General features: G+C 37.4%; 2 protein-coding genes across 3 annotated transcripts in view; both read right to left on the bottom strand.

Moving 5' to 3' along the window:
• The window catches only part of LOC128743575 (uncharacterized), a 551,236-nt gene that overhangs the window by 519,890 nt on the left and 19,490 nt on the right, over positions 1–11,856 (bottom strand). The window lies entirely within an intron of this gene.
• Positions 1,498–6,821, bottom strand: LOC128740037 (uncharacterized). Its single transcript, XM_053835546.1, has 2 exons — positions 6,818–6,821; positions 1,498–3,446 (listed from the first exon to the last, which is right to left on the bottom strand). Exons 1-2 carry the CDS (start codon positions 6,819–6,821, stop codon positions 1,498–1,500), a joined length of 1,953 nt encoding a protein of 650 aa, XP_053691521.1.

Genomic DNA, 11,856 nt, shown 5'->3' with positions numbered 1-11,856 from the left:
TACTTCGCGCAACCCCGCATTTGTTTTGGGAACTGTTCGTTGCGGCAGGTTAAGAAACTTGCGCGTTCATTAACCTAGAATGGTGCCGAACGCGTTGTTTTTCATCGAAGTATTTTGCCCTACCGGCGCCGTCGCTCGATCGAGTCACTGACCGGCGCGGGTAATCGAATAAAATGTTGAAGTTAATAGTAATATGATTTGATCCAGGATTTCATCCTTCGGATCCAGGCAGGATTAGTATACGGGAGAGTAGCGGGCAGGGTCGCTACAAACGCTACATTTTTCAGGAATTTTTAATTGAAAACAAACAAGTAGTTTAAAAGTTGTGCTTAAAAAACCTGTTTTGACAAGGTAATAATTATCGCCAGTTTCTTAGAGATGGCCGAACCGATTTATGCGCTATCAGTCTCATTTGAAAGATAATATATCCTAATAGATCACTATTGAATGGTTTTTTGATTGGACGTTTAATTTGAAAATGCAACCAGTGCAGTGCAGTGAGCAACCGTATACAACACACCAAAATTAACAATAATTTATAATGATTTTAACCAAGATAATTTACCTAATTTCAATTATTTTAATATCAAACGAGAGGTTTTGACACTACGAATATATATGCAAAATTTCATAAGAATTGGTTTAACCGGTTAAAAGATATTAACACTCGAACACTCGCGCCAACTTTTGTAACACAGTTACTCACACGCACAATAGCCCCAAACCAAAGAAAACGTGTGCACTAGAGTTTTGACTGGGAAAACTTGGTTTTAAGTTTATCGAAGTTTTGGAAGAGTTTCTTAAAATTGAAAGCTCTATCGTTTGGTGGAATTCAAATTTTGATTAATCCCCCTAAAAGTGAAAAAAATAAAATATTTTTCTTCAGTGTCAATATAACACATTGATGTGTTCTGCAAAGTTATAGAGCATATTATTACAAGATATTTTGCTAAATACAGTAACCTTCTATCTATGCAGCGAAGATAGAAAAATCTTATTTATTGTATATGTGTTTGTAAAATCAGTTTTTCTATTTTTGCTCTTTTTGTAATTGTTGTATGACTTTTTCATGTACTACAAAATTGTACAAATAGTAAAAAAACACAACTTTGCTGAAAATAGTATACCTGTATGTTTGCTTGTTTAGGAACTGTAGGACTTTGATTATAAAGAATACCCTAATTTTGACTCCGAATTACTAGACTACCAGCAGACGGATACATTTTAAACATTTTACATTTGCTGATAGTTTTGCTGCAAGCATTTTCCCAACAATTTAAATTATTAATGCATTGAATAATTATGGCATTTTGCACACAATAAGTTTGTTGAAGAATATACGTTAGTTAAACAACGTTTTGTAACTTTATAACAATATGGCGTTGAAAAACCTACACGTGTTGTACAAAATACAACAGCGTGAGTAAACGAAGGTTATTAAAAATTGATGAGATTTATTCAAGAAAACTCTATTCATGTGATTCAAATAGAATGGCATTACAGTGCTGAAGTGATAGCCTCAGGATCAGCTGGATCGTTGGAAATTGCAAACAACGGGCGAGAATTTAGTATGGCTTCGATTTCGCATAACGTAGTCGTGAACTCTTCAAATGGTAATACTGCATTTCCTATTACTCGTTTCAGATGCATCTTTGTAGATTTAACTGCAGCTTCCCAAAGACCTCCGAACTCCGGTGCATCAGGTGGAATGAAATGCCACGTAATTTCCTTCGTTTGGCAAAACTGAACAATGCGATCAACTTCACTTTCCTGACGAAAGAGCTCGTAAAGACGATGCAGTTCATTCTTGGCACCATGAAAATTGGTCGCGTTGTCTGAATGCATTTCAGATGGAATTCCTCTTCGGCTGACAAATCGATGAAGGGCGGCAATGAAAGCGTCGGTCGTCAGATCTGATACCAGTTCCAAATGGACGGCCTTAGTTGAGAGGCACACGAACACAGCAATATATGCCTTGATTGTCTTCGGTCGGTAGGATCCTTGTTTGACTATTATGGGTCCGGCATAATCTACGCCGGTGATGGTAAACGGTGGTGAAGGAAATACACGTTGTTTTGGCAGCTCACCCATTAGCTGCATTTGGTTGGATGGTTTCGTTTTGAAGCATTGCACGCACGAACCGGTCACATTTCGAATTGTTAACCGCGCGTTGGTCAACCAGAAGCGTTGTCTCATTGCCGCTAACAATCCTGCTGGCCCAACATGAAGCTGTTCAATGTGCATGGTTCGTATGAGCAGCTTCGTAACTGCGCTTGCATGCGGCAAGATGAGTTGATGTTTCGATTCGTCCGGCAGATGCGCGTTGGTGAGTCGTCCGCCAACGCGTAAAATATTGTCGGTGAAAATTGGGTTGAGTGATCTAATTTGCATACATGGCAGGTTGGATTGAAGACGTCGAATTTCATCTCTTAGTTCGGTGTGTTGAATTACTCGTACTATTACCAGCAGTGATTGATGAAGCTCGTTGGTCGTAAGACGCCGGTCGAGTACACGATCGGATTTCTGCTTCCTTGAATTGTTGATGTAGCGTAGCACCCATGCGATGACTCTCTGTAACATTCGGAATGAACTAAACTTTTCAAAAACTGGTAGCTGTTGCTCGATGATAACGCTGGTTGATATTATCGCAGGTTTCAATTCAGGCAATTCACTATCGGGAATCTCCTCGCATGCCTCCATCGTGATGATTGGCTCGTTAAGAAATTGAGGACCGTCCCACCACATTTTATTTTTGCTGAGTGTGAACGGTAGCTGACCTCTGGAGACGATATCCGCTGGGTTGAGTTGAGAACGAACGTAGCTCCACTCGTAGCCATGAGTGAGCTGCTTTATCTGTGCCGTGCGGTTGCGCACAAATACCTCCAGTTGACATGGATGTTTTCGTAGCCAGGCCAGAACAATCTGGCTGTCTGACCACAACGTAATGCGCCTGAAAGCAATGCTAATAGTGGAAATTACCCTGTCGACCAGAATGACTAGTAACCAAGCGGCACACAATTCCTTGCGTGGGATTGACAAGTCGTGAAGTGGTGTAACTTTGGATTTGCTTGTAAGCAAACGCGATGCCGCTCTGTTGTCGGGAAAAATGCTTCTGATGTACAAACACGCTCCATACGCTAGATTTGAAGCATCCGCGAATCCATGAAGTTCGTAATATACCGCTGTATGAAAAGTTACCTGTCGTGATATCGGTGATTGTTTTGCTAAGTGAAACGATTGCCGCAGCTCGCTCCACTGAAGAATAGTTTGCTCGTCTATGGGATCATCCCAGTCTAGCTTGCTGCGCCACAGCTGCTGCACCAACAGCTTGGCGAGAACGATGGATGGCGAATGTAATCCCAGGGGGTCGAACAGTTTGGCTATTTCGGAATAAATTCGTCGCTTAGTCCACGGTTGGTTGGCATTGGCGTAGCTAGGTAATTTCCCTGGAGGGGGCCCAGGGGGTGCCTTTCGAAAAAAATTTCATTATGATCCAGTTACGCCGGCTGTCAGCGGTAGCACAGGGTTTTGTAGGGAAATACCAGACGGGCTTCATGAGAGCCCGCGCAATTACGGACCAGATGTTTATCATCCGACAGATCTTGCAGAAATATCGGGAATACAACGTGCCCATGCACCACATCTTTATTAATTCCAAAGCAGATACGATGCACTCGATCGAGGCTAGCTATGACAGATAATGCAAGAGCACGGTTTTCCGGATAAACTTGGGCAAATGATCAGAGCTACATTGTATCGAGAGATGTATTTCGTGTGTAACTCGGGAACACTTTCGAATCCTTTTTACATACTATTCAACTTCGCTCTTGAGGGGGTGGTCCGACGAAAGCGAAGTCTAGGAGGATTGGGTTAAACATAAGTGCGTCGAAGCCCAAATACATGAAAGAAAGAGGCTCGATAAATCAAACACGTGCCTCACACGGACGGTAACTGTTCACAGCGTCGCTTGCCGGAAGCGGGAGGCACACCGGACAATATTTGGCGGAGAACAAACTGAAAGCGGAGAGTGGCAGAGACGAATGAATCGCGAGCTACAGAAACTGTTTGGAGAGATTCTCATTGTCATCTGGCGAAAGTCAGTAGGCTATCGTGGGCCGGACATTTCGTAAAGATACCGGACGGCAGTGTGACGGAAACAGCTCTTTTCAACAGCTACATCAGCACCAGGAACAGGGAAACTTAACGTGCGAAGATGGCACAACCAAGTCGAAAGTGATTTGAGACTTCTGAGACTGGAAAATTGGCGACGAGTGGCCCAAGATCGAGTTGAATGGAGATAAACTGTTATAAACAGTCGTATAACAGCATGAGCCGGGGTGGCTATCAGGTTACTGACGGCTACTAACGATGACAACAACTACGCGTTTGCGATACCTAGCAAAAAAGGAAAACATCAACGCGGTGGGAATATATACACTGAATGTTTTTCCGGTTTTTCAATTACAATGAGGAAAATTTCTGGAGGGGGCCTGCAAAATTCTGGAGGGGGCCTGGTACCCCAGGCACCCCCTCTAGCTACGCCAATGTTGGTTGGCTGCGTCACCTGGCTCAACAATTCCAGCAAGTAGGAAATTATCTGTCGTTGGATTCCACAATAAACCTAGAACTTTAGTCAAGTGATTATCGTTGTTAAATTGTTCTCGTTCAATGGCCGGTATGAGATCTAAAAATGCTGTTGAATTTGAGCACCATTTATGAATTGGAAAACCAGCCCTTTTTAGCAATGTTGTTAGCTGGCGCTGCGCTTCAAGTGCTTCATCCAGTGAATTTTTACCGGACAAAACGTCGTCGACATAAAAATGGTTCCTTATGATTTTCGCTGCTATGGGGAACTGTTCGGCTTCGTCATCGGCAAGTTGAACCAAGCTCCGTGTTGCTTGATACGGTGCTGACGCTGTCCCGTAGGCAGTCTTGGCATATCACTGAGGTGCAACACCAATATGTAAGTGTATTTCTTACACTGCGGAGATCGATACAGTCGCACCGGTGCGCAAAAAACGAACGCTTGCTTAAAGGGATTAGCAAACAAAGTGTATAGCTGTGTATGCGTGAAACAACAGCGGTGCAATTTAGAATCACACACCCAACAAATACGCCACTCAAGAGCCCGTATGTTCTCTCACCACAAATCGCACTGGCGTGCACTACACTGCAGAGCTTTCACTGGCGCTTCGTTTTCGATGCAGCAGAGCATTCACATTCTGTCTGTGCAGAAAAAATTCAGGTTGTCTGTATGGTGTGCGGTCAATTTGACCGCAAAATTCAAATTGCCATATCTCAGTCAAAACTTAGAAAGGTATTTAATAGACTGTTTGCATATTTTTTGTACCCAGGTGCCACGACCGCGATAACCATGTTTTTATAAACAATTAAGGACGATAAAAAACTTGCAACCCGTTAAAATTTTGCTAGATTTTTTTTCTAATTCAGGGTGTGAATCAAATTGTATTGCCGATAGAAGCATGACGTTATGCTGATTTTTGTAAGTTTAAAGTTTTCTCGCGCGCCTATAAAATACAGTGGAATTTCGACTTTGGCACGGACCGATTTTGGCAACAAAAGTACATATTCGTTTTTGGCAACAAGACGTATTTCGCTTCCAAAGATATGCTTAAATATCAATCAATTTCCGCATGCATGTTCAAAATGACCCAAAATGATAACATCAGTAAGTGCATGAAAAAACAATTGTAGTTGTGGAATGCTTTGAAAGGTAATATTCTTATGGACGTAGGACTACGTCTTACCGCAGGGTGTCAAAAACTTGCATGCGTCGGCTTGATAGCTTTCGTCGGATTTTTTAGTATAAAATGGTTGCAATCGTAAAAAATTATTTATGTATTAACTATTTTTGACCCACTTTTATTAAATTTTTCAATAGGTTTGCACTTCCAAAAAGATGCTGAAATATTTATCAGTTTTCGCATACATGTTCGAAATGACGAAAAAATGATGCCCTCAGTATATTCTTGAAAACATTTTGTGGTTATAGAGTGTTTCAAATAATATTTTTATTGCCGTAGGACTACGTCTTACTCAAATAGCTCTCGAATAGTTACAATCGTAGAAAAATCGTTGATTATTCATATTTAGTCAGTTTCTAACGCATTTATATTCAATTTTTCATATCAAAAATGGATGTCAACTTTGGCATAGGCATAGGTGACACGCATTTGTTGTCAAATTCTGAATCCCACGTACATATTATTGAATATGTACGGAGCCCACCAAAAGGCGGTGGGGAGCACCAGATAGAGAGTTAAAGAAACACGAAGGCTCTGATTTAATCCATCTAATGTAAGAATTTTTATTATACCGCGAATTTCATAAATAAAAATGTAGGATATTGAACTATTATTTTATTTTTATCAAAATCAATATATACAAATAATTGCAATTGCTAATCTGCCCATAAATGCATAACAGTCCCATATGACTTTTCACCACTTTCGAGATAAACCTGGGAATCATCTTTAAATTAACTGTTCTTTCAATATTTTAAACAAAAAAATTATGTTTGTTCCCAAAATGTTGAAAAAAATATCAAACTATGTCAGTCCCATATTACAAATAAACGCATAACAGTCACAGTAGTAAAAACATATCAATAAGCATCTGTTTTTTGGAAATGCCTGGACCGATTCGACTGCAGCAACTACCAAACGGAAGATTTTATGGCCTAGAAGAACACTATTGAGGAGAATTTGGATCGGATGTACGATTCCGAAGTTACAGTGAGAACTAGTTCCGGAATATATGAGACTTCAACATAGAAGCACCTTGAATCACAACAAACCCATTATGTGACATCTATAAATACTCGGATTTGCAAATCTAGACTATTGGTAGTCGTATAAAGTGTTCAAGACGTCATTGGCCACATCTAATCATGTCCGTGAATGTTCCAGATACCTCTACGGGGATCAGTTTCTGAATTTAACTAAAATACAACATGTGGCATCTCTAAGTCGGTACTCGAAATTGCTAAACTAGTTTGAAATAGTTCATTTGTTGTCACATATAGTGTCCAGGATCACATTGGTCATACTCGGACAAGTTCTGGGAGTGTTCCGGACACACAGGAAAGCGACCAGCTTCTGAGTTAACCCTTTATGAGGCAGTGGCAACTATATTGCCACCAACAAAAATTTTTTATTTTGCTTCTATAATTATATTGATGTCATTATAGACGCAAAACAAATATTTTTCGTTGGTGGCAAAATAATTGCCACGGCCTTATAAAGGGTTAAACAAACCCCATCATGCGACCTTACTGTAAACTCAAGATAACAAATTACAATAAAAAGGAGAAAAGGCCAGGACGAGATTTGAGTCAAAAAGATCATTTTGAATAACGACACGTGGTCTTGAAAATACTGCCGAGTCACCGACAACGCAAGGATCAAGGCATGCTGTGACTGTTATGCGTTTATTCTTGCTTATTCAAGCACAAATAAACGCATATCAGTAACTTCGGCAGTTTTTCTAAGTTTTGTAACAAATTTTAGGTCACTTGTGAACAAATTGCTTGTAAAAGTATTCTGTTATGTACGTTCAAGTGATTTTATGACGATTTGGACGATTTGTTTCCAAAATCGATTCAATATTAAAGAAAAATTGTCGTGGCTTCAACAGCGTTTTTCGTAGTTGCACGTTTTTGCAGATGTGACTGTCTTCCATTTATGGGCAGTAATGTTCTCCTATTTTATTGAGTTACCAAAAAAATTCTTAGAAAGTGAGATCTTTGAAATAGTTTCAATTTAAATCTTATAATTAAATAAGAACAACTCAAAAATCGTTCAATCTTCTACGCATACTTGGTATGATGATATATAGGTACAAGTCGTACAAGAATGACAACAAGCCAGTCGTCGTTTTTTCGAACCATAGCTAGAGGAGACTGTTAGAAAGTAATTTTTGGAGCATTGAGATCTCGTAGTCTCAACACTAAGCCCAATGGAATCGGTATGGTATCTCGATCAATTGAATTATTGTTTGTAGGGTGCTAAAATGATTCAAGTGTGAATAAAAATTTCTGTACTAACTTCTGAACGAAACTTGTGGTCCGAAAGGCATGTAATAACCTATAATAACCAGAAAGCTAAGCCATCTGTAAAAAAAGAATTGGCACTCTTAAAATAATCAATTTTTTTTAATTAAAAAAACTATACTTGTAGATAACTATTAATAATAAAAACTTGAGTCATTTTTATTCACAGAATTGTTATAAGATCCCATGCATAAATATGCATTTGATTTAATTTTACAGTACTTTCAGTTGCAGTTGGCAGTACTTTCTTTCCAAAATGTCATAAAAGTATTTTTCACATTTAAGGAATAACTTGCACCGATACTTACATAACTGATATTTTTAACAGTTATAACAGTGTATAATGAAATAAATTACAAATTGCATAAACTGTTAGTTAGGACTCGGTTATTCGGGTGAAAAAAAAAATTCATCCGAATAATCGAGTCCATCCTGTAATAATCAATGATTTGCTTGTACAGTGGACTCTCGGAAAAGTTAACTCTCTAAAAAGTTAATTGTTCAGAAAAGTTAGCGAATATTAGCTCGCATGCAACACTCTAAAAAGTTAATTTTTGGCTTAACTTTTCTAAGAGTTTGAATTTATTGGTTGTCTAAAGCGTTTATTCATACAGGAATGTTACGGGCACATAGTTGCTTCGGGATTTTTGATAACATATTGGAAAAGCGCTCAAATTGAATTTTAAATGCAAAATAAATGAACAGCAGGGAACAAAAAATAAGCGCGAACATTGTCAAAACGTTGTCGTAGACTACAAAAAATCAAAAGTAAACTAGTATAATCGACTATTTTAAATTTACTGAAAGGAACTAAGTATTATTTCATAATATCTTGCTCTCTTTAGATTACAACTTTCAGATACTTAAAAATGTGTATCCGAGAATATATTTTTCGCTTTTGTATTTATCATTTTCAAAGACTCTTAGAACTACTCAGAAAAGTTAATATTTCGGAAAAGTTAACCGACCCATTCCCCAATCGATTGAGTTTTCTGAGAGTCCACTGTATAACCTTTAGGCATGCATTGTTAAATTTGATGTGTAGGCTATTCATTTTATTAATCCATAGTTTGTTTCAAATTTGGCTTTCTGCGTATTTAAAATTGTCAAATGTTGCTACAAAACACGACTGATTTATTAAATGCATCAATAAGGTAGGGTAAATGATTTTGAAATGGACCTAGTCGAATTCTGATCTTGAATGGACCTATTTTTAAATAAGAATTTTAGGATATAATTATCAAGTCTTTGTACTGTATTTAGCTTTTATGTTTATCTTTAATCATTTCTGAACGTAAATATACTAAAATTAAATTAAAATTATAGCCAAAACTACTTTATTGCCGCGTATTTAAAAGTAGCTGTTTTTCAGCGTTTTGGCAGTCACCATAGAGTATTTTCAAACTGTTACTACCCGGAACCCTTCTGGTTTGAAATAAAACAATACTCTTAAAATCATGCTAAAATATGTGTAATTTCAATTTAGGTATTTAAAAGTTCAGTAAAACCAGTAAAATCTTCAAATTCTTGAAAAATGTTAACCCCCTTTTTTGATCTTGAATGGACCTAGTATTGATTTTAGAATGGACCTAGTTTTGCGCTCCGAGACATCACTGCCGGTAGCTATCATTGCCTACCACCAACGAACACGCCGTTGTATATTCCATAAAACTGCTTGTTGTCACTATAGTATCTCCGTTTATAATTAATCTATAAGCACGGGATATTGAAAGTAGGCTTGATTTATAGCCTAAATAAAAACTTAATTATATTGATAAAACTAACTATCACTCATCCTTTTTCGTAGTTGCTTCATAGTGTTTGTATATTGTAGCCTCTAGTTTTGAAACTAAAAAGTCTTCCTAATTAGTTAGCTAACATATGTCATGTTATGCCTAAAATAATATAAACTTAATTTGTACAAAATCGGTATTGTACAAAAATTTTAACCATCATTGATTAAAAGATAATATGGATCAAAAGATAAGAGGGATACTAACTGCCTTCTGTTAAGGGGGCATAGTACCTTTTCAATTTTTTAAAACCTATATTTTTTGATTGATTATTTCGAAAGATTAACATTTTGACCATATGTGTTTGAAGTCGTTTGCATGAATTCCAAATATTGACAAAGTTACAGCTATTTGTACCACGCATGTCTGGAGCGATTAAACAACGAGTAAAAACTTCAACGTCGTTTTTCTCGAAACCAGATTTTGAAAGTCGGTACCATAAATATCTCAAGAACGGCTCAAGCAATTCTTATGATTCTTTTTTTGTTTGAAAGCCAACAAAATTATCTAGTGTTTGACCCATCCTTTTCTTGATATTGTAATTTTTGTATTTTTTAGAAATGCTTAAAGTCAATTTTTTCGCTTAAAAGCCATACTTTTATGTATTAATTGTCGCCATTTTGTTATTTGTTCGGATTCTAAAAAAGGATGGATCAAACACGAGATAATTAAATGTTCTTTCATGTCGTTTTGGAATTTTTCAATTCGGATAAGCCCCCAGCGCCAATCCATGGTACCGCAATTCATGATTTTTTTGAACGACTATCTTCAAGGAGCCGTAGGGGCAAGGGCCAAATCTGTTCTTGCTTTTAATATATACGTTATTATTTTCCATGCAAAAAGGTACGAAAAGAAGACAAAAACGAGAGAATTTTTTTGGACGATTTTCGGAAACTACGAATTCGAATTTCCATTTCTGTTTCGTGCTAGAAGTGTTAAGTACACTCATTTTTCGAGTTTTTCAGGCTGTAGAGCATACTGACAATTGATTTTATACTCATAGCCTACAAATTTTTTTTAGCCCCCCGATTTTTCAAGCCAATTTCCAAAGGGGGGGTGACAAAAACTTAAAAAATATTTGGCAAAGACCTTATATTCCGCCGATAAGTAAGCAGGTTGACTTCACATCACCTTTTGATCGATTGACAGATCGATTAAAAATCAGTTTAGTAAAATATTCAAAATCATGCAACTCGACTAACGCTGTACTACGTCATCCGCGGTCGCATCTTATACACAACCCCTCTGATTTTTTTCTTGGGGATGTAAAGTTTTCTTTAAGCACCTCTCCCCTCTGACTTTTGACAAAATTAATACCTCCTTGTCCACCGAAATTGAGTGACCCTGAGATCTAAAATATTCAACTGTACCAGATAGAAAATAGGAAGGTTCACCTATTTTATATCTGGTACAGTTCTTCATCGACTATCATTTAAAATTAAAACCTTGTATCTAACCTTACGTTTAAACCTAGTAGAATTACCAAGTCTAATTTTTTCAACCACCATTTACAGTATGATTTCGAATTTGACAACAAATGCGTGTCGCCTATGTTGCCAAAATCGAAACCGTGGCAAAATCTAGACCATTTTTTAACTGAAAAAATTGCATATAAATGTGTCAAAAATTGAATAATTACCACTAATTAACGAATTTTTCACGATTGCAACGGTTTTATATTCAAAATGTTCGACAGGGGCTGTCGCAAACCTTTAGATACTTTGCAGTAAGACGTAGTCCTACGTCAGTAAAAGTCTGACCTTTCGAAATATGTAGTCACTAAATAAAAACTCGAACCCCACTGTACTTAATAAACTACGTTTAATACAAGTTATATTACATATTTTTAATGAATGGTTTAAATTTTTGAAACTAATAGGCGACATAATTTTTTTATGACGTAGAAATCGTTTCAACCATATCTGAACAACAGGTAATAATAAATTTCCAATATACAAATGTCACACACAGATACATACATAACGCATATCA

The sequence above is a fragment of the Sabethes cyaneus genome, chromosome 3 (genome assembly GCF_943734655.1).
Source record: "Sabethes cyaneus chromosome 3, idSabCyanKW18_F2, whole genome shotgun sequence".
In the NCBI taxonomy this organism is placed as follows: domain Eukaryota; kingdom Metazoa; phylum Arthropoda; class Insecta; order Diptera; family Culicidae; genus Sabethes; species Sabethes cyaneus.
The sequence above is the reverse complement of the archived record's forward strand: the minus strand, read 5'-3'. Positions and strand labels throughout refer to the sequence as shown.